The sequence below is a fragment of the Phascolarctos cinereus genome, unplaced genomic scaffold (assembly GCF_003287225.1).
Source record: "Phascolarctos cinereus isolate Bilbo 61053 unplaced genomic scaffold, phaCin_HiC Scaffold_7;HRSCAF=346, whole genome shotgun sequence".
NCBI lineage: Eukaryota > Metazoa > Chordata > Mammalia > Diprotodontia > Phascolarctidae > Phascolarctos > Phascolarctos cinereus.
In genome coordinates this window covers 84,758,402-84,782,611 of record NW_027556180.1, presented here as the reverse complement: position 1 = coordinate 84,782,611, position 24,210 = coordinate 84,758,402, and the positions used below count along the sequence as shown (strand labels likewise).

Genomic DNA, 24,210 nt, shown 5'->3' with positions numbered 1-24,210 from the left:
TATGATCTCTTTGGGATACAGACCAAGAAGTGGTGTTGCTGGGTCAAAGAGTATGCACAGTTCTCTAGCCCTTTGGGCACAGTTCTAAATTGCTCTCCAGAATGCTTTGATCAGTTCACAACTCCACCAACAATGTATTGGTGTTCCATTTTTTCCACATCTCCAGTATTTTTCATTTTCCTCTTTTGTCATGTTAGCCAATCTGGTAGGTGTGATATGGTACCTCAGAGTTGTTTTGATTTGCATTTCTCTAATCAATGGTGATTTAGAGCATTTTTTCACATGACTGCAGATAGCTTTAATTTCTTCATCTGAAAACTGCCTGTTCATATTCTTTGACCATTTATCATTTGAGGAAAGGGTTAGTAAGTTTTAAGGCATTTTTAGACATAGCTGTGGTGTGCTGTGGGAGCCACTAGATTTTATGTTCTATTGGCTTACTTACAGTTATTATATTTGTAACTCTTGGTGTTCAGATATGAACTCTAATACCTTGAGTTTTCTAAGGAATGTGTTAATTGTTTTAGTGTCAACCTTTCTAGGGAATGACTTTTCAGAGGACTAGGATCTCACTTTTTATGCTCCATTTTTTAGTCCACTGAAAATTTCTTGGGAAAAATTCATTTGCCTCACCCTTTTGTGAAGTTTATTACCAGGGTTTAGATTACTATAGATGAATGTATTGTGAGTTTATAAAGGATGCTCTTGTTTTTATATCACATAGGTTAAAAATTTTCCTTCCAGACTTGTTTATGTAGTTCATATACTTTAAATCTTGGACTTGTGGGAATGAATATATTTCTTAATCTTAATTTTATTTTCATCTTAACAGAAGTGAATAAATGAAAAAGTATTTATTAAATGTGTACTATGTTCCAACCACTGTGCTAAACCCTTCCCTCAGAATTATTTTTTATTTATCTTGTATTTACTTACCTTTGTTCTTTCTCTTCTCCTCCTAAGATTCTAGATGGGAAATGCTTAATAAATGCTGTTTGAATTGTTACATTAGGACTGATAAGGGTCTAGATAATAGGTAGTTGTCAAGAATAGCAAAGAAGATTATATGTGGAAGACATTATTTCAAAGAGAGAATTGAAAGTCTTGCTTAACAGATTGGGTATAGTGGATGAAAGATAGGGAAGCAATTCTGGGTGACTGGTGAGATTAGTGGGTATCATTTATTCACATGGGAATTTGAGGGTATAGGTTGATGAATATGATTATTTTGGTTGTATATACACCAAGTTAGTTTTGCTCTGTTTACTTGATGTGTACTTGCCACACACTATTTAAATTTGTGTAAGTAAACCCTACTTTATAGCAAGAAATAAATTGATTTTGTTATTTATAATATATAACTTTATACATCACAATACTGTGATTTAAAATTTCATATTAAATTCATAAAATTATTTTCTTAGCATGTTGGATATTAGGATTGATATTTTGTTTCAATTTTCATGACTGAAAATAGGATTATTAGATTATAATGGTAGTATAATATACATCATGTTGTTTCCTCGTAATCCTTTCCCAGGTTTTACAAATACTGCAGGCCCAACCAGATGCAGCTCAACAGATTTCTCAGCAAGTAGGATGGCAAGAGACCTTGGTTAGACTTTTTCTAAAATTAAATTTTGTAGATGGAAATGGACTCAAGAACAGCAAGACTGATTTTGTGAAGGAAGAAGACAAAAAAAATGCCCCTGAAGATCCAAAGAAGTACTGTGATGAAAAGGGAGAAGGGGAGAAAGTGAACTCCTTTGTTGTAGCTACTGAAGCTTTTGATCACTGGTGCTTGGAGGAAAGACAGTCTCTAGACTCTAACACCCACCTACCACTAGATGACAGCTCAGTGGCAGAAAACCAAGAACTGTGGCTCAGTAATTCTTCCCATCTAAGTTTGGATCTCACCGGGATTGACTCACTGGAATTAAGTGATGGTGGGAGTCAAACACTAGACAGTTTGCCCAGCACACCATCTCCCATAGAATGTCCTTCTAAAGCATTTTCTGTGCAGCTTGACAAGGAGTGCAGTCTTACAAATGACATGGGATTCACTGATGACCTTTCACTATTTGAAAGTCAAGAGGTAAGAATTATTTTTTTCCATTTAGATACTTATTTGGAGACAGAAATAATTTTTGAATATTACTTGTATATTATAACATTTTTCTTAATTATTCCTGGCTTTGAAATAAGTGTGGCAAGTTGTGAAGATCAAATGAGATAATGTACGTAAAGTACTTTGTAAAACTTAAAGTGCTATAGATAAGTAAATATAAGCTATTATTTCATATAACATTAATGCATTGAATACTTTCTAATTTTCACAAGCCCAGAAATTTAAATCTCAGTTTACTCGTTTCATTAATAATGGCATAATACCTGGCACATTGTAGGTAATTAATAGATGCTTGTTGACTGAAAAATCCATTCTTTTTAGCCATCTCTACTAGCTTTTGTCCTATATTCCTTGAAAGCGCTCTCTTTTTTAATTTTTTTTATTTTTTGAGGCAGTTGGGGTTAAAGTGACTTGCCCAGGGTAACACAGCTAGTGAGTATCATGTGTCTGAGGCCAGATTTTAACTCGGGTCGTCCTGACTCCAAGGCTGAAGCGCTATCCACTGCACTGCCTAGCTGCACCTTGAAAGAGCTTTCTTAAACTAAGTGCCTCCACTTTCTCTCCTCTCGTTCCCAAACCTTCTGCATTTTGGCTTCTGACCTTATCATTCAGTGGAAACTGTCCCCTCTGAAGTTACCAGAGATTTCTTGGTTGCCAAATCAATCCTGATCCTTCTTGACCTCTCTGCAATGCTTGGCACTGTTGATCAACTTTTGGATATTCTCCTTTGGGTTGTTTTGACACTGCTGCCTCCTGTTTCTGCTCTTACTGTTTTCACTGCTTCTTCTTAATCTCCTTTGAATCCTCACTCAAGCCATGCCCACTAACTCTGGGCATTCTAATGCTCTGTTTCGGGCCTTAGTCTCTCTTGGTGAACTCGTCAGCTCCCATGTGTTCATTGATCATCTCTTGGCAAGATAATTCTTCCGTCTACATATTCAGCCCTCGTCTCTCTCCTAAGCTTCAACCCCATATCACCAACTGTTTTTTGAACATCTCAAAATGGTTGTCCCATAGGCATCTCAAACTTAGCATGTCTAAAAGAGAACTCATCATTCTCCCCCCCTTCCTCTCAAAAAAAGCCCGAACAACCTTTCCTTTCCCCAACTCTCCTATTACTGTCAAGGTCTTCCTAGTCACTCGTGTCCCAGACCTCCTTGGCTTCATTGACTTCTCACTCAGATTTATTCCATTTATCCAATCTGTTATCATGTGCTGTCATTTCTACTTTTCTAAATATGTCCCTATTCTCCACTTATACAACTACTGTCCTAATTCAGGCCCTCATCACTTCTCATTTAGACTAGCAATAGGATTCTGATTGATCTTCCTCAAGCCTGTCACCACTCCAGTCCGTCCTCCACTTAGGTACCAAGGTGGTTTGCCTAAAGCTTTTGTCTGTCTGTGTCACTCCTTTACTTAATAAGCTCAAGTTATTCTTTGTTAGCTCTAGGAGCAAACATAAAGTCCTCCATTTGGCATTTGTAGTCCTTCACAACCTTCTCCCTTCCCACCCTTCCAGCATTCTTCTACTTTACTCCCCTCCAAGTACCCTGCTCTGCAGCGACAATCCCACTTGTCCTTCTTTGTTTGGGACACCCCATCTTCTAAGTTTGTTCCTTTGCACTGGCTACCCTCCATGCCTGGAATTCTCTGCCATTTTCCCTCAACATCTGAATTCCCCTGGCTTTCTTCAAGAACCACTTCACATCCTTTCTTCTAGGAGGCTTTCCCCAAATTCTCTTCCTTACTCCCACCTTTAGTCACTGGTAGTGCCTTCCTTCTGCCATCTTGTTTCATCTACTCTGTATATATCTTGTATGTATATAATTATTTACATATTGTTTCAACCATAAGAATTTAAGCTCCTTGAGGACAGGGACAGTGTTTCTGCACTTTTTTTTTAAATCTCTAGCTCTTGGCACAGTGCCTAAAGCATAATAAGTACTTGTTAAATGCTCAGTGATTGGCTTTGTGACCAGGTTTCCTTTTAGATGCAAGTTTGTGAAAAAATTCCACAGGCATGGATTTTTTTAAAACAAATTTTTTTTTCCAAAGCAGATAGATTGAATATTTGTTAAACTGTGTGCCAGGCACTGTGCTAAGTATTGAGAACAAATACAAGCAAAAAGAAAGATAGTACCTGCCGTCAGGGATCTTATATTCTGTTGGGGGAAGACAATAAACATAAAAGGGAGCTGAAAATCTGGAAGTGGAGCAGCTGTTAAATTACTTGTGCAGGGACAAGGTGGAGAGGTAATCTGGGATATCGTGTGCTTTTCCAGATTTGAAGAAAATATGATGGCTGATGATGGTGCTTCCTCAAATGGGGGTTTGTGGAGAAACTTACTAGTGAGAGGAAGAGGCAATATCATCATTTGTTTTTGCAATGTTTATATATTAATATTATATTAAATCTTCATGTGATAGTTTTTGGCTATTCTCCCAACTTGCATTCATGGTTTGGGTACTCTCAGGGTACCTTCAGCCTCATGTTGAGTTACATAAGAATAACTCTAAGGGTCTGTGTGCCTAACGTGAGTTCATGAACCCCTACCAGTGTGTTTCTATTTATAATCAGCCAGTAGACTCAATAAACTCTTAGCAAAGGCATTTATAAAAAGGTATTGTAGAAAATTAGATACCAAATATTTCTCCTATAAACCTTGGTCAAACTATCCTACAAATGAAAGAATAGGCTCAAACTTTTAGAGTATAATGCTTGTGAAGAACTTGTATAGGTATATGTATGGAAAAAATAGTTCACAACTCCTGGACTGTATTGTCTGAAAGTAAGTTCTCTCTTCAAAGTATTCTCACACATCTTGGATACAGTCTGGTGGGTGGTTTGCCCTGGTGGGTCTAGTAAGTATCTGAGGCTGTATTTGAAGCCAAATCTTCCTGATTCCAGGTCCAGCACTCTATCCACTGGGCTAGTAGCTGCCTCTGTAAATGATGAGATTTTACAATTGATTGGTTACTTAGTGTGAGGCAGAGTAAGTAGTCATGGAACTTTAGAGTTGGAAGAGACTTCAGAAACTATGGTCCAGCAGTGGGGAAATCTGGGAAACATATGAAGGTTAAACACAGAATGAACTTGGACAAAACATTTGAGATGCAAAGTGGACAGATGCAATTGAGACAGAGGCATTTGTCACTTTGGTGATCCCAGTATCCTTTTTACATACCCAAGTAACTCTTTTAGCCTTCTCCACCTAAAACCTAAAAGGACTCAGGCCTGGATAGCTATCCAAGTTATGATAGAATGATAGTTATATTTGAGCATTTTTAATCTTCCTTGATTTTAAAGTCTTTGAGCATGCTGTCTGTGATGTGTTAATTTTTGTGACCCTTTCCCACCTCTTAGCCAGGTATCTGCTAAGCATACTGTCTTCCAGAGAGCATGCACACTCGATATATGGTTAATGTTGAATGGATGAGCAAATGCCTTCTCTCTTCTACTCCAGCTAAACTACTTCTTACCATTTACCATTTTAAATCTAAGTAGGAAAAAATTTGAAGTAGGTACTACACTTTTCTGCTCTTTGGAAAGTCTGGTCTCGTTTTGAACATACCAAGGATGAGATTTCTGTTACTCTCTAACTCCTTCCCTGTTACATAGTCTTAGGTAATAATCTTGCTTAAAAGATCCCATGCTGTGAAACTGAAAGCCGCTGAAGAAACACAATAATTTCTTAGGAAGAGTACAGGCATGTGAATGTATATATTTGTGCAGATGTACATAAATCTCTGCTGCATTTTAAGTGCTTTATGCATAATCAGTAAATAGGCATTTCTTAATATCTAATTGTTAATATTGTCCTGGATATTTAGTAGACATCTAAAATTCAGCGTATCCAAAATGGAACTCATTATCTTTCCCCTCAAATCCTCCCCTTTTCCTTACTTCCCTATTACTCTTGAGGATACCACTGTCCCTCCCATTCCACGAGCTCACAACCTGGGTGTCATCCTCTACTCTGTCTCTCATTTACCCCATATCTATTCAGATACCAAGGCCTGTCGATTTTACCTTTAATATTTCTCAAATACACTCCCTTCTCTCTTCTGACACTACTACCATTCTGCTGCAGGCCCTAATCACCTCATACCTAGACTATTGAAGTAGTCTGCTGGTTGATCTCCCTGCCTCAAATCTTTCCTCACCCCAGGCCATCCTCCACATCATACCCCTTACTCAACTCCAGTGGCTCCTTATTTAGTCAGTCAGTGAGCATTATAGGCTTAGGTGATTCCCCAGCCAGCCATCTCTTCACATTGAACATCTCTGTGATGCCCTCAGGAACCTCATCATCCTGAAAGATCACTTCAACCTTAGTATTCTAACATCACCAGTGCTCTTTTCCCTGGGACCCTTCTGATTAGAGGGTAGAGTAGAGTGGGTCTTTCAAAACCTCCATTTAAGGAGGTTGCCATCTTTTAATTTCCCACTCAGCTGCACTTATTTGGACTTTCCCCCACCTTTGTCTTCTATTAGATTATAATGTCCTTGAGGTCAGGGAAGATTATCTTTTTTGTATTTGTATCACCAGCCCTTAGCACAGTGCCTGGCACATAGTAGGTCATTAATAAACATTTGTTGATTAACTCATTGTTTACCATGTGCCAGGCACTGTGCTAAGTGCTAGGAGTACAAATTCAAGCAGAAAGACAATCCTTGCTCTCAGGAAGCTTAAGTTCTCATAGGGCAAACAATTCATAAAAGGAAGAAAAAAAGGGGGTGTGGTAAAGAAGATACCCAGAATGGGACCATGGTGGAGAAAGTCTACAATATATCCTGGAGAGGAATGAGACATGTCTGGTGTGGGCACCTTCCTATTTAGGAGTTTTTGGTTGGAGCCATCTAATCAGAGGGAGAAACCACAGTAATGAAGGATACTTCAAACATGTGAATTCCAGGGCTGGAGTGAGCTTCCAGCATGAAAAAGTTCCTAGTTCATGGTAGAAATGGTCCAGAGTACAGCTCCCTTTTTGTTACCACCTCCAGGATCAAATAAAAAAAAATCCTCAGTTGATCAAAGTCCTTCATAACCTGTCCCCCCTCCCCCACCTTTCCAGTTTTCTTGTACCTTACGTACTCTCTCCCTCCACTTATTCTCTGGTCCAGCAACAGTGGTCTCGACCATTCTGTTCAACAAAACTTGGAGCATTTTTCTTGGCTGCCTCTATGCTTCAAATTCTTCCCTCCTCATCTCTGCTTCTTTGCTTTCCTAGCTTCCTTCAAGTTTCAACCAAAATCCCATCTTCTGCAGGAAGACTTTCCCCTATCCTCCCTTATTTCTGGTGCTTTCTCTCAGTTGATTATCTCCACTTAATGTTGTTTATACATAGTTGTTTGCATGTTGTCTACCCCATTAGACTAAGTGACTTCCTTGGAGCAAGACTGTTTTTTGGCTTTCTTTGTATCTCTAGCACTTAGCACAATGGCCTTGAATAAATATTTACTGACTCCTAAAAGAGACAATTTTAGTATCTTATTAAACCTATTAAACCTGACTGCTATAAGTGTTTTGTTGGAAGTATAATGTAAAAGTATACTTTTGATTAGTCTATTAAATAAAAATGCAAAAAACCAAACCTTTTATGTTAAAACGTGTATGTTTTTTATAAATTATTCTACACCAGAACAATTTTTAACTTTGGCTTTTTTTTCCCCAGAGATGTGAGGAAGAACTCCTGGGATTAATGACAAGCATTCTGAGTTGTGTAATGTGCAGGGGACTAGAAAGGTCAGACGATGCTGCTTGGATTGAAAGGGGCCAAGTACTTTCTGCTCTTACTAAACCAGGAATCTCCAGTGAGTTGCTTAGGCCTCCAGAGGAAATAAAACTATGGTAAGCAATCGAGAAATGATATCTGTCTCACCAGACCATATTTTACAATTGTATCTAATGTATCAAGTATTTATTTATCTTTACTATCTATGGAGGAGGAAAAAAGAGAGACTTAGTCCCTTAGAGGGACTTGGTCCTTGACCCTTTCCCCTGTCATTCTGTAGGACTCAGTGTAGGATCTTTCTTAGAAGAGAGATGGCAGCCAAGCGAGGACACAGACTGTGATACCTGAGGATCAATCAGATGAACTAGAAATCTTCAGGCAAATGAAAGCAACATGATTGTTGTTTCTCATAAAAGTATTCTGTAGAAAAGAGATTCGATTTTATTCTGTTCAGCCTCAGAGGGTAGAATTTAGGACTAGTGAGTAGAAGCTGCTGAGAGGCATGTTTCAGTTGTGTGGGGAAGAACTTCCAGACAGTTGGTCTTCTGAAATGGAATGGCCTGTCTGGGACAATAGTTCCCTGATACTGTACAGGATGTTGTTAGACTATGAGTTTCTAGCTATCTGAGAAAGGCTAACATTTATGTAGCACTTTCTGTTTTGCAAAACCCTTTACAGACGTTTGATCTCATCTTAACTCTGCAGTGTAGCTTCTAGAGCAAGGGTGAGGAACCCGAAGTCTTGAGGCCACATGCGGCCCTCTAGGTCCTCAAGTGCAGCCCTTTGACTGAATCCAAACTTCACAAGGGGGTTTGTGTGAAATTACTATTTATATTGTTTTCTTGGCTTTTCTTCACTCTGCATCAGTTGATATAGGTATTTACGTGCATTTCTTTTTTTTTTAATGGTGCCAATTTTAAATAAATTTTATTCTCCAGGACAAGAATTGCATTTTCACTTGTTTACAGTCCTGAAAAAATATAATGTCCTTCACTTCTTTTCCTCTTCACACATTCAAATATTCAGACTTCCCATATTTATACAATAGTTTAAATGTTACTTCTAAACTACTACTGCCTTGCCTAAAAATTTGAGTCCTTCACTTTTTGGAAAGCTGTGTGGAATGCTCTTCTGGTGCATGTAGCTGACCTCTTCAATGGTCTGCAAGATGCACTTACCCCCCGGGAACCCACCAGCCTGTACTCTGGTACAGTAATGATGGGGTTGCAGATATTCTCCAGTTCTTTCTGATGATGCTCATCTTCTTTCTCAGAAGTTTGGTTCTTATCCAGCTAGTTGATTATTTCATTATTTCATTTTGTCAAGGATCTTCTGTTTGTCTTCATAACCAGTTTTGCCTTGGAGTCTCTCGTCTTCTATAGTAGCCTTCATGTTGAAAGTATAAGATTTAAGAGAATTCTTGGAAGATACCTTGTCTCTCTGCTTCTTATCTTCAGCCCTGTATTTCACAGCCTTCTGGACCATATGCTCAATGTCTTTGCTCAGATGACCTTTGTCATAGGTGATTGTGATCCTGTTCTCCTTGTGTGCGCTCTTATCCACAGCAGAAACATTAAGGATGCCATTTGCATCAATGTCAAATGTTACTTCAATCTGAGGAACACCCCTAGGAGTGAGGGGCATTCCTATAAGCTCAAAATTGCCAAGTGGGTTGTAATCCTCTGTCATGGCTTTCTCATCTTCATAAATCAGACTGGTTGTCAGAGTAGGTGGTAAGTTTGTGTCTGCTTGATGGAGGATGGTGGTATTGCATTTGACCAGGAATGTCAAAACTCCACTAGCAGTTTTAGTTCTAAGGGACAGAAGAGAACATCTGGGTTTGTCTTCAGAGGAGGATAGTGAAGTAAAAAAAAGCCTCTCCTATGCCAAAGAATAATATCACATGGTCTCTTGCCCCCCAAAAAAATTCATGGAAGAACTTAAAAAAGACTTTAAAAGTCAAATGAGAGAGATTGAATAAAAACTTTAAAAAAATGAGAACAATCCAAGAAAAACAGAAGATTATGAAAAGAAAGTCAACCAACTAGAAAAGGAGATCCAGAATCTTAAGGAAGAAAACAACTCCTTGAAAATTAGAATTGTGCAAGGGGAGGCCAGTGAGGTTATAAGAGACCAAGAAACATTAAAATATAAAGAATGAAGAAATAGAAGAGAATATGAAACATCTCATAAGAAAAGCAGTTGATCTGGAGAAAAACATAAGAAGAATCAGACTACCTGAAAGCTACAATAAAAAAAAAAGAATCTTGATAGAATAACACAAGAAATAATTAAAGAAAATTGTTCTGCAGTTTTAGAACAAAAGGGGAAAGTAGAAATAGAAAAAAATCCACCAGTCACCACCTGAGAGAGATTCTATGAGGAAAACCTACAGGAATATAATAGTAAAATTCCAAAACTCTCAGCTCAAGGATAAAATATTATAAGCAATAAGAAAAAAAACAATTTAAATATGGTGGTTCTATGATTAGAATTACACAAGACCTAGCAGTGGTAACACTAAAATACTTCAGGTCTTAGAACACTATATGTTGAAGAGCAAAAGAACTGGGGTTGTGGCTGAAAATATCATGCCCAGGAAAATTAAGCATAATCTTGAATAAAAAAAATGGACATTTAGTGAATTCTCAGACTTTCAGGATTTTGTTCAAACAAACAAACAAACAAACAAACATGAATTTAATAGATGATTTGACATATAAGATCCAAGAGAAATGTAAGGTACATATCAAAGACAAATTACAAGGGACTCAATAAAGACAGATTGCTTACCTTTTATACAAGGAAATGCAAAATATATGTCTAAGATTCTTATTAATAATTGGGTAGTTCATAAGAAAGATTGGGGTAGACCTGAGTATGATATGATTTTAAAAAGTAAAACAGTTTAGGAACAGGTAAAAAAAAGTAATTGTTTTATACAAATGAGGTGCAAGAGGAAGAACTGACACAGAAAAATTAGATGTGGAAGAAGGGCTAGTAGTTCTGAAACTACTTTCATCAGGCATGGGTTTAAGAGGGTAGAACGGCATAAAAGTTTTCTAAATTCAGAAAGATATAAAACGCTAAGGGAATAGGGAGGGGAGGGGAGAGAGGATAAGGGAAGGATTTCTAGAGGGGAGGGTGAGGGATTAGGATGAGAGAGGGTAATAAAAGGGTGTTTAGATTAATGGGAATGGGAAGACAAGGGAGGGATCCATGGAGGCAGGGTAGGTTAAGTAATAGGAGGGCAAGGTAGCAGTTAGAAGTAAAGTAGAGGAGTCAGGAGGGATAGGAAATAAGAGATACACAAACAAAATAAAGATCAGGAGTAGAATTTATTAGGAAAAAAAAAGCAGTCATAGTAATCATGATCTTAGACAAAATTAAAGCTAAAATAGATTTAATCATTAGAGAAAAATAGGGAAACTACGCTATATGTCATCCATATTAATGAATATTGTTTTAGATTATTTAAAATAACTAGACCACAAAAGGAAAGGATATTGCTGTGGTGTAGGAAATGATGAGTTGGTGGACTTAGAAAAATATGGAAAGACTCTGACTTATGAGGGAAGAGGTTATCCATCCTTACAGAAACAGAGGACAAAGAAATACAGTGCAGTCTTGCATAGTTGCATATGAATGTATATGTCTATATATATTATAGATATCTAAGTATATGTATGTGTATGTCAGTGTATGTGTGTATATACATGTATATGTCGTTATGTGTGTATATATATATGTTTGTATTGTATATGTATGGATGTGTGTATGTATATACGTGTGTGTGGTGTGTGTGTGTGTGTGTGTGTATCTGAACTCAACTGTAACTTCTGGGAGAGGGGAGGTGGGAAAAAGGGGAGAAAAAAGAACAAAGTAAAAAGTGCACAGCAGAGAACAAAAGAAAACCTACAAGGAAGCAAAGAGAAGATGGACAGCTCTGAACACAAGTAGTATTTATTATATAGGCTTTTTTGAAATGGAAATTTATTGCTGTATACTTTGAATCCTCTCAAGTTTTACTGTGCACATTTGCAGTGCTTTCTTATTTTGTATTTACATGTTAATATTTAAGTGTATAATATATTTATTTTTCTTTTCTTATTGTGTATTTAAATTTTGGTACATAAGTTCAATATAAATTAATAAAAAAACTTTTTAATTTAATATACTCAAAATTATCTATTTTACCTTCTGTGATCCTTTCTATCTCTTGTTTAGTCATAAATTCTTCCCTTAGCCATAGATCTAATAGGTAAAATTTTCCAAGTTCCCCTAATTTGCTTATGATGTCACCCTTTATGTCTAAATTGTGTACCCATTTTGACCTTACTTTGGTAAGTGTGTGAAAAATTATGCCTAGTTTTTGCTGAACTGCTTTCAAGTTTTCCCTGCAATTTTTGTCATACAGTTAGTTCTTGCCCCCAAAGTTTGAATCTTTGGGTTTACCAAACACTATGATCATTTACTACTTTGTATTATGTACCTAATTATTCCATGGTCCACCACTGTATTTCTTAGCCAGTACCAGATTGTTTTGATGATTACCATTTTGTAATGTAGTTTGAAATATGGCATTGCTAAGTCACTTTCCTTCATACATTTTTTTCATTGATTCCCTTGATATTCTTGACTTTTTGTTCTTCCAGATGAATTTTGTTGTGATTTTTTTCTAGCCTTATAAAAAATTCTTTGGTAGTTTTGATTGGTATGGCACTGAATAAATAAATAAATTTTGGTAAAATTGCTGTCTTTATTATATTGGCTTGGCCTATCCATGAGCAACTAACATTTCTCCAGTTGTTTGATGTCTTTGTGAGAAAAATGTTTTGTAGTTGTGTTCATATAATCCCTGAGTTTGTCTTGAGAGGTAGATTCCCAAGTATTTTATATTGTCTATTTTTGTTGTTCATTCGTTTGAATTGTGTCCAACTCTTTGTGACCCCATTTGGGGTTTTCCTGGCAAAATTACTAGTGGTTTGCCATTTTCTTCTCCAACTCATTTTACAGATGAGGAAACTAAGGTAAACAGAGTTAAGTGACTTGCCTGTGGTCACACAGCTAGTAAGTGTCTGAGGCCAGATTTGAACTTAGGAAGAGCAATTTTTCTGACTTTAGGCCTACCACTCTATCCACCATGCCACCTCTGCACTTATTTTATTTTATTTTATTTTTAGGCAACTGGGGTTTAGTGACTTGCCCAGGGTCACACAGCTAGTAAGTGTCAAGTGTTTGGTCTGAGGCTGAATTTGAACTCAGGTCCTCCTGATTTCAGGGCTAGTGCTCTATCCACTGCGCCACCTAGCTGCCCCCTCTGCACTTATTTTAAATGGAATTTCTCTATATGGAAATGCTAATGATTTTATATCCTGCATCTTTGCTAAGGTTGTTAATGGTTTTAGCTACTACTTGTAATGGCTTTTAAGAGGATTTTGTTTTCTTCTAGTTTGCTGCAGAAGATGTTAGAGTGGGCAGTTGTGGAAAACAGAGAGGCAAAAATTAATCCAGCAACTGCAGAAAATGCCTTCCGACTTCTGCTCATCATACAGGATTTTCTGCAGACAGAGGGACTACTTAACTCAAATCTGTGGACTGAAAAGGTATAGTAATATCTCTTGAAATTATTTACTTTGGGGGCATCTAGTTGGCATAGTGGACAGAGCACCGGCCCTAAAGTCAGGAGGACCTGAGTTCAAATATGGCCTCAGACTAAACACTTGATACTTAACTAGCTGTGTGACCCTGGTCAAGTCACTCAACCCCAATTGCCTAAAAAAATAAAGAAAAGGAAATTATTTACTTTGAGACTTCAGTCAAGTTTTTTTTAATTGTTTGGGAAGATAATTATTTTTTAAGCAGATGAGAGAGACATCAGAGAAAGTGATATAAAGCATTCTATTAATTTTGATTATTTTACCAATGGGATTTTTCCTTTGGTCATTGATTATAAACATTGTTGTTTTTTTTAAATTTACCTTATTTTTAAAAATGTTTTTAACATTCATTTAAAAATTTTTGAGTTCCTAATTCTATTAATCTCTCCAGCCCCTCTCCTAGCCATTGAGAATGCAAACAGTGTGATACCCTTTATAAATATGAAGTGATACAAAACACATTTCCTTATTGCCCATTGCAAAAACAATAAGAAAACAAAACACAAAAAGAATAAAGTAAAAAAGAAATAAGCTTCAGTCTGCACTTAGAGTTAATAATTTCTCTCTCTAGAGGTGGATAACATTTTTCATCATGAGTCTTTTGGAATTGTCTTGGAGCATTGTATTAATCATAGTAACCAAGTCTTTCGAAGTTGATCATTGTTACAATATTGCTGTTACTGTATACAATGTTCTTCTGGTTCTTTTCACTTCACCTTGTATCAGTTCATGTAAGTCTTCCCACTTTATTCTGAAGCCAACCCTCATCATTTCTTACAGTGTAGTAGTACTCCATCACAATCATATACCACAGTTTGTTTAGCCATTCCTTGCTGATGGGCATCCCCTCAGTTTTCAGTTCTTTGCCACCACAAAAGAGCTGCTATAAATATTTTTTGTATGTATAGGTCCTTTCCCATTGACTATAAACTTTTGACTAGGTTTCTTATATTTGTACTAAGTACTAGTTTTGGGGGGGGAAATTATTTTCAGGAAAATAAAGATAACTTTTTGTTTCTCTCTCTTTTTTTTTTTAACATTAGCTTTTAGAAGACATGATGCCTGTCTTCGATAGCTTATCCATTTGGTACTCTGATAGCCCAGAGTGGGTGAAACTTTCTCAAATTCAAATCCACTTGCTTCTGGGATTCATTGGGACAGATAATTTGCAGGTTTGTAATTCTTAAAGCATTAAAGCTTGGAAAATTCAAAGGCAAGTATAAGAATTCAGCTCTTTGGACTAACGCCTTGATTTTCACAATTTATTACAATCAATTAAATTTACTTCCAAATGATTAATAAATAGCATGTGAGGAAGATATTCTATGGGTTTTATAGGACATATAATCCTGTTCACATCTTTTTAGTTAGGTATTACGTCTTATGGGAAAGGAATTTTTTGACTACTTATTTTTTCCATTCTAATTTTTCCTTTTCAGCCACAAATTTTTAGTTATCTAGTCCCTGAGAATCCTTATTTTATTTTTTAGCTTAAATTAAATGTCTTTTCTAAAGTCATCATAGAATAATGATTATGAAAACCCTTCATTTTACCTCTAAAATCTCTTTATTTTTTATGACTGGTTCAAAAAGACTAAAATTCACATTTGTCTTTTAACAGAATAGATCCCAACTCTAGTAGAATATTTTATCACTAGGATTCTAGTAAGAGGTGATAGACTAAATATGTAAAATGTGACACATTTTTGGATAAGGCCAATGTGAGAATTTGTTTTACTTGATTATGTATATTTGTTACAAGGGTTTTGTTTTTTTTTCTGTTTGGAAGGGTGGGTGGGTAAGAGAAAATAAAAGCTTAATTAAAAAGTTAATTGACAGATTGCATGCCATCTGGAGGTGGGAGGTGGGAGGCAGGGAGGGAGGGGGAGAAAATTTAAAACTCAAAAACTTATGAAAGTGAATGTTGAAAACTAAAAATAAATTAATAAAATTAAAAAAATTTAGAAGTTAATTGATAGAAGTTATTTGATTTGTTTCAAGTTAATTGAAAAAAGAAAGAAACCCAGAATTAATTTTAAAATATTCTAATAATAATCTGGAAAAGGCTATTTTCTTTTGCCTGTATATAAAATGCAAAGTTTTACAAATTAAGCTAGTAATATATATGTAATGTGGGTCTGGCTAGGAAATTTCGAAATGTTAACAACCATAATATAATACAGCTAAAATAACTAGCTTATTTGTCATGCATTTGACTCCATCCAGTTTTTAATTGAACTCCATGGGTTAACGTAGTACTATTTTAACTTATGGATGTCCTCAGAGATTTGCCGGTTAACCTTACAAAACCTGAAAAATCCTGGGCTCTAAAAGCCTATGGAGTCTGAATTCTTTTTTCACTTAGTTGAGGTTTCTTTGCTGGAACACCATAGACAGTGTTAAAGAATGATCTGTAATTTAGATTTTTCTTTTTCACTAAACAAACTCTGGGATATTTTAGACCAAAAATACCTTGAGGCTACTTTGTTTCACTTCCGGACTTAGAGCAACTGTGGCTTGGTCCCGTCTTGTTTGATTCAGTGCTTTTATCTTTCTGTTTTATTATCATTCCTAAATGCCTGTCAAGGATCTTACCATGATAAAAAACATGTCAGAATATTAATCCAAATGTTCATGGATTGAGAGGTAAAATCCTACTATAGTTTTGCCCTAAAGAAATGGTCAATTGAAGACATTTCATAGGTGTTTACTGGTGGAGTTTTTATTTTTAATAAGTATAAGTCTTATAGCCTTATTTGTTTTTCTTTACATTGTCTGGTAGGTTTGTGCCATGGCATCAGCCAAGCTGAATACGCTTCTTCAGACCAAAGTGATTGAAAACCAAGCTGAAGCATGTTACCTGTTAGGGAAGTTGGAACCAATCCTAAGCCAGTCTATCAAGGAACAGACAGAAACCTACTCATTTCTGATTCCCCTTTTTCGTACTTTGGTGTCTAAAATTTATGAGCTGCTCTTTATGAATTTGCACCTTCCCTCGTTACCTACCACCAATGGCAGCCCCTCATTTTTTGAGGATTTTCAAGAGTACTGCAATTCAAATGAGTGGAAAATTTACATTGAGAAATATGTAAGTTTTAACTTTTCCATGGAAATTTAAAAAACTAAATTACTGTTATGTTAGTGGTGTATTTCAAACTTGGGGTGATTGTTCTCTTTTGCTCAAGATCATGCCATATATGAAGCAGTATGAAGTTCAGACATTTGGTGATGGCTGTGAGTCTATGGCACTTTATTGGAAGGACTGTTATGAAGCCTTAATGGTCAACATGCATAAACGAGACAGAGAAGGAGGAGAAAGCAAACTTAAATTTCAGGTAATAATTGCTAGATATTTTTAGATACTGAAAGTATTCATGCTGAATACAAACAATGTACAAAATAAACATGTTTGAGGAATATCCAGTGGCCCAGTTTTCCTTATCATCATCATGCATAGAGTAAGTAACTTTTAGTAAAGCCTTAGTTTTTGCATCTATAAAATGGGGGGTTGGGGACAGTGAGCAAGTGGCCTCCTTGGTTCCCTCAGGCTTTAAGTCAATGTTCCTTTGATCCTAGAGGCCAGAGGTTTATAGACTGTGCAGAAGAAGCATTATGCCTGCATGTATTAGATAATTTTTTGAGAAAAGAGGTAGGAGGTTCAATCTATAGTGACCACCAAAATAAAAGTCCCCAAAAATGTAATTGATACTGTATAGGAAGTGACTTATTCATGTGAGTCATTTTTGATTCACCTGTCTTATGTAAGTCAGACTACTACCAATTTATTGGAACAAAGATGAAAATTAATTCCAAATTACAAGAATTGGTAAAAGTGAGAAGCTGCAGCATGCAGTTTAGGCAATCCTGATTTGTGTGGTACCATGTGGTGACATAGGGCACATAGTGCCAAGTCCTTGGCACTGTCAAATCATTCTTCAGAAACTGGTATCATTTCATTAATAGAAATGACATGAAAGAAGAAGCATTACCATCTACCAAAACAACAGTGAAGCCTTACCATCTTGAAGCTGAAACCTTCTATATGTGTTATCTTCTACATTAGAATGTGAGCTCCTTGAGAGCAGTAAGCCAATATATCAGTGTTATAATGTGACACTAAACACTAAAGGTCACCTGCAATTTTAAAAGGCATTATTTTTTACTTTAGGATTTTTTTGTGGAACCGTTTAAGAGAAAGGCACGTCAAGAGAACTTACGATATAACAGTATGCTTAAACAACTTAACCATCAACACTTAGCCACTTTGAGGCAGTGGAAGGCAATCCAGCTTTATCTGACATGTGAAAGAGGTCCTTGGGCTGAAAGGTAGGCATAAATCATTGACATTTTTATTTGAGAATAGTGGTCCTCCATATATTTTTCTAGTTATATCCCAAAAGAAAGGTTAGGTCTAGTCCAGCAAGAGTTGTTTCATTGCTTTGTTTTTCTCTTTGTGAACCAGAGGCACACAAAGTAAAATATTCCCTTTTTGTTGTTCAGTTGTTTTTCACTTGTGTTCAACTCTTTGTGACATCATTTGGGGTTTTCTTGGCAAATGTACTAGAATGGTTTGCCGTTTCTTTCTCCAGCTCATTTTACAAATGAGGAAACTGAGGCAAACAAAGTTAAGTGACTTACTCAGGGTCATACTAGTGAGTGTCTGAGGCCAGGTTTGAACTCAGGAAGATGAGTCTTCCTAACTGTTAGCCTAGTGCTACCTAGCTGCCCAGAATATTCCCTAGGATCCTTCCTAATTCTGACTTCCCATCTCTGAAACCCTACATTCCATAATACAGACTGATTTATAGAGCTTGGACACTTAAAATTATGTCTGCTATGTGAAGTAAGAAAGAAGTCTAGAGTGCTTATCCTGGTGCTTCCATTGAATAGGCTTTGGGTCAGAGGCATCGTCTATGTCTTAGATGAGAGAGACAAGGAAATGGTCAGGTAAGAGACTGTGAACTTCAGTGCAGACAGCTATTTAAAATGCTAAGATATGGAGGAGAATCTTTCCGCTTTATACTCTTTGGAATAGCAATTCACCCTACCAGGTGTGTTATCGCATATTTTCAGAAACATTGTCCTAGCAGTCTTTTGTACCTTATAATAATCAGCCTATTCTTATTAATTACCCATTTCCTTCCATTCAGATTTCATTGATTAGTTATTTTATATTTGGAAGAAAACTTTTCAAAGTTCTAATTTTAATGATTGTGGTTAAATTATTATTGCAGCTTGCAAAAGAAGTGTCTCTCAGTAAATAGTTATATGTTAATGGTATTATATACTTAAAGGGGCAGCAAGGTGATGCAGTGGAGAGAGTGCCAATCTTGGAGTTAGGAAGACCTGAATTCAAATTCAGCCTCAGACACTTACTAGCTGTGTGACCTTGGGCAAGTCACTGAACCCTGTTTGCTTCAGTTTCCTCATCTGTAAAATGAGCTGGAGAAATGGAGAAACCACTTCAGTATCTTTGCTAAGAAAACCCCAAATAGGGTCACTAAGAATTGGACACAACTGAAAAACCACTGACCACCACCAAAAATTACGTATTTAAAACAGCTGAGCCCAGAGAGAGTCTGTTTTCTTGACTTGAGGATGCTTCTAGTTTAGGATCCTTAGGTTCTTTCTTTTTTGCAGTTCCTTGACTCAGTATAGCCATTTTCATACGCTAGATTGCTAGAGTTACTGAATTTCTGTTTTGACATGATGTAATATGTCCTCCTGGTCCTCAGCACGTTGTAGTCCCTTTCTGGCAGTACTATTTTCAAATAGTAATACTACATCATTATTACTTGTTAGTAATACTTTAAAGATAAATGTTTTAGTTTTTCAATGCTTAATTATTACCAAATACAGTGCTACAGTTTTCAACTAAATTTTCCTTATGTAGAATCCTCTGTATTGTCATATCAATTTTTAATCTTCTTAGGAAACAGAATATTATTCACTGGAAACTTGCTAATGTGGAAAACTATTCTCGAATGAAGCTTAAATTGGTACAGAATTATAATTTCAACTCTCATTTGGAAGCCAGTGCTTTGAGGGACAATTTAGGTAAGTTCCAAAGTCTCTCATAACTTTTGTTTTGATGTCATTCATTTTGTTTAGGAACTGAGAAGCTGACTGGTTTTGTCAGTGATAGATATTTTGTATTTTAATACTGTTTAAAATTTCAGTAACACCTTTTTTAAGTGAGTTTACTTTTCTGTTCAAATGACTTTCAAACTTAAATGTAGCCTTAAACTCTTCCTTTACAATCTTTCATTTCCAATTGCCTGCTAGATATCACCACATGGGTATTCCATGGGCACCTCATACTTTTCATTATCAAAATTGTAAGTACATCATCACAGAATCATAGCATCTTCAGGTCCATCTGACTCTGTGTTGATCAAACCTTTGCTTGAAGACCTCTAGTAAGAAGAAACTAACTAATTGCTTTCCAGAGCAGTTCATTCTACTTTGAAGTAATTTCCACTTCAGTCATCAAATTTTGAGTTAGAGAGGACTTTAATACTCATCCTTACTTAGGATAGTGAGAAAATTTAATGAAAATAGCTCATTCTGTATCTTTCCCTCTGATTGACCACTAACTTCTAAAATTTACAAAACAAATATATTCCCACACTTGAAGGTAAACAAAAATCCCCTGACAACATCCTTGAGAAGTGGAGGATATTTAAGTGGCGCGGTGGATAGAGTGCTAGACCTGGGGGTAGGAAGATGTGGGTTCTAACCTGACCTTAGATACTTACTTAGCTGAGTAACTCTGGGCAAGTCATTTAATCTCTCTTTGCCTCAGTTTCTTCATTTGTAAAATGGAGATAAAAATAGCACCCACCTACCAAGGTTGTTGTGATAATCAAATGAGATTTTTGTGTATCACTTAACATAGTGCCTGACATATAGTAAGTGCTGTATTTAATGTTAGTTTTCATCATTATCATCATTTTTGTTATTATTATTATTATTATTGTTATTATTAGCCTTTGCCTGAAGACCTAATAGAAAACAACCTGATATCTCCTGAGGTACACCCTTCTACTTTGTAATAGTTATAATTGTTAGCAGATTTTTAGTTTCTTTTTTTACATATAGCCCAAATTCTCCTCTCTCAAATTTTTATCCATTTCCTTTAGAATAAAGGCTAATTCTCAGACTGTCAGTGGCTCTCTTAAAATGTGCTACCCAGACATGAAAACGGTACTCTAAATGTATATTGATCAGGGGATAATTCAGGAGTATGACCTGTCTAGTTATTAATACTCTTTCATGATGCACTTATGATCACATTAGCTTTTTGGGCTGTCATAATCACATTGTTGACTTTCTAAGCTTGTAATCCAATAAAGCCCACAGCACTTTGGCAGATAAGATACTAGTCATGCCTCTCTAAGCTTGTACTTGTGAAGCTGATTATTTTAATCCAAGTGTAAGACTTCACATTTATTTCTGTCAAATTCCTTCTTATTTGAGTCAGCATAATATTTTAGCCTGTCAGTGTTTTTGACATACTGAATGATTGTCATCTATCATCTTTCCTCTTACATCTATCTTTCCTTTTAGTTTTCCTATTTATGTTTATGGCACCTCCCTTTTCCTGGCCTCAGGCTCTAACTCTGTGTCATCTTTGGCTCTTCCTTTTCCCTACGTCCCTTCACTCCCACTCCCATGTTCAGTCCCTCCATTCAGTCTGTCCCCAGGTCCTGTCTCTTCTACCACAACATCACATATGTCTGGTTTTCTCCATACACACTGCCATCATCCGAGTTCTTTTTACTCTTCAGGAATTTTATAATATTCTGCCAACTTTTTACTGGCATTTCTTAGCTGCCATTCTCATCTTTTTGTAATCCATTCTTTGCACTTCTTCCTGCATAATCTTCCTAAAGCCACAGATCTGTAACCAGCCTAGCCTATGTAAAATCCTTAAGTTGACTTCTTTCTTATCTCTGCCTTACAGAATCTTTATCTTCTTTTAAGCCTCAATTTGTGTACGTTCTGCATGAAGCCTTTTCTGATTCTCTTAGTTTCTTTCCCAAATTTTCCTATATCTTTGCTTTATTCCCTTACCTCTCTGTCTTCTATAGTATGGTCATCTATATTGATCTTTGGGTATGCTACCACTCTAAGTAGAATATAAGCTTCTTGAAGGCAGAGTTTAGGATCAACTTTTTATCACCAAGTTATAGCGTAGTGTCTTAAACCTTAAGCAGATATTTAATGTTTATTGAGTTGAATTTAATTGCAAGAAAAATAATTTTTTTCTTTTTTTTTTAAAGAAAAATAATTTTTTAAAACCAAAATTAGACTTAATCAAATTAAATAGTCCTTTTCTTCCTCTCTGTGACAGTAGAGTAGTGAGATTAGGCTTCCCTTCTCCCTTAACTTTTGTTTTCTGAACCTGGAACTAATAACAGTTACTCATACTGAACAATTTAAAAATATCTGTTCCCTTAGCAGACATCTCAAACTTGTCTTTTAAAACATGTCTTCTGTCACAAAACACTTTACAACTTAATTTACTTTTCTAAAAGGGACCAGGGTCTATTCTATTCACATATTCCTGAGCCTTCTGCTCCCTACTCTTCTTTTTCTAAACCTTCTACTTTGTGTCCTCCCATTTCTGGAGACACTTCCCTGAACTTTTCATAATGATGGCTGTATAGGAAGTAACTGCAGCCGTCCTACTGCTACAGGTGGTCATGCTTGCAGTAGGAATCTGTGCTGAGCCACAAGCAGCCTTGACTTGCAGAAGGATTCCTAAGTTCCTGGGTTCCGTGACTGCAAATTTAGGGCATGGTGTTTTTTTTTTTAATTTTTTGAAAATTTTATTTTTAACATGTGTTTTTAAAACTTTGGGTCACAAATTTTCTCCCTTCCTCCATCCCCACCTACCCACCCTCATTGAAAAGGCAAGCATCTCAATACAGATTATAGATTTGTAGTCATGCAAAACACTACCATAGTAATCATGTTGTGAAAAACTAAGTATATTTCCCTTCATCCTATCCAACCCCCTATTTATTCTATTCCCTCTTTTGACCCTGTCCCTTCTCAGAAGTATTTGCTTTTGATTATCCTCTCCCCCAATCTGCCCTCCCCTCTATCAACCCCCTGCTCTCTTGTCCCCTTCTCCTCTTATTTTCCTGTAGGGTAAGGTAGATTTCCATACCCCATTGTGTATGTTATTCCCTCCTTAAGCCAAATCCTACGAGAATAAGATTCACTCATTCCCTCACCTTCCCCCATTTCCCCTCCACTGTAAAAGCCTTTTCTTACCTGTTTCATGTGAGATAATTTACCCCATTCTACTTTTCCCTTTCTCTTTCTCCCAGTATAATCCTCTCTCACCTCTTAATTTTATTTTCCAGATATCACCCCTTCATTTTCAACTCACCCTGTGCCCTCTATCTATACATACATACAATTTTTTTCCCTCCCACTACCCTAATACTGACAAAGGACTCATGAGTTACAAATATCATCTTTCCCTGCAGGAATGTAAATAGTTCAACCTTAATAAGTCTCTTATGATTTCTCTTTCCTGTTTACCTCTTGCATGTTTCACTTGAGTCTTGTATTTGAAAGTCAGATTTTATATTCAGCTCTGGTCTTTTCCTCAGGAATGCTTGAAAGTCCCCTATTTCATTGAATGACCATTTTTTACCCTGAAGAATTATACTCAGTTTTGCTGGGTAGGTGATTCTTGGTTGTAGTCCTATCTCCTTTACCCTCCGGAATATCATACTCCAAGGGCATGTTGTTTTTGAAATATTATTTTCTTGTAAAAGATTTCCGTTTGGAGGGGGGCTCAGTACATGTGGGTTCTAGATAAAATTAAACTTGAGAGACAGTGTCTGCTATGTAGGAGCTTATGTTTTACAGAATCACAACACTAAGGAAGTATTTTTTTTTCTGTTCTTAAAGGTAACATTCTTTCTAAAATAGACCAAGAGTAGCAGCATTTATTAAATGCTTGCATAGGGATGGCATGGCAGCAGCAGGCCACATTCTACCTCTAATGTATACTGGCTGTGCGATTTTGGGTCACTTTCCCTTTCAGTACCCATCTAGGCAGCTCTCCTACACTCTGAGTTGAAGGAAAGGTGGGGATCTGCATTGCTAAAGTTCTCTTTACCCACAAAATCATAGGTCCACTCCCCACCTCGGTGTAAAAGGCACTGCGCCAGGTATGGGGAATGAATAGATGAAAACAAGCTTAAAATGATCTTCAGGATATGATTCTTCACCCAACAGCAAGAGATAGAAAGAGAAATCCCATTTAAATGTACTGTAGACATTATAAAATATTTAGAAACAAACCCAGGAACTCTATGAACACAATTACAAAACACTTTTCACACAAATAAAATCAGATCTAAATAATTGGAAAAACATCAGTTGCTCATGGGTAAGCCGAGCTAATGTAATAAAAATGACAATCCTACCTAAGCTAATTTACTTATTCAATGCCATACCAATCAAACTACCAAGAAATTATTTTATAGAGTTAGAAAAAATATAACAAGATTCATTTGGAAAAACAAAAGTTCCAGAATATCAAAGGAACTAATGAAAAGAAATGCTGGGGAAGGTGGTCTAGCAGTTCCAGATCTTAAATTGTATTATAAAGCAGCAATCATCAAAACTGCTTGGTACTGGCTAAGAAATAGGGAA

General features: G+C 36.4%; 1 protein-coding gene across 1 annotated transcript in view; it reads left to right on the top strand.

The window, feature by feature from the left end:
* Positions 1 to 24,210, top strand: part of NBEAL1 (neurobeachin like 1) — a 194,099-nt gene that overhangs the window by 113,437 nt on the left and 56,452 nt on the right. The window contains 8 exon segments of the mRNA XM_078147544.1: positions 1,541 to 2,095; positions 7,808 to 7,983; positions 13,320 to 13,473; positions 14,571 to 14,699; positions 16,310 to 16,615; positions 16,713 to 16,862; positions 17,696 to 17,853; positions 19,460 to 19,584. Coding sequence (XP_078003670.1) covers positions 1,541 to 2,095; positions 7,808 to 7,983; positions 13,320 to 13,473; positions 14,571 to 14,699; positions 16,310 to 16,615; positions 16,713 to 16,862; positions 17,696 to 17,853; positions 19,460 to 19,584 — 1,753 coding nt within the window.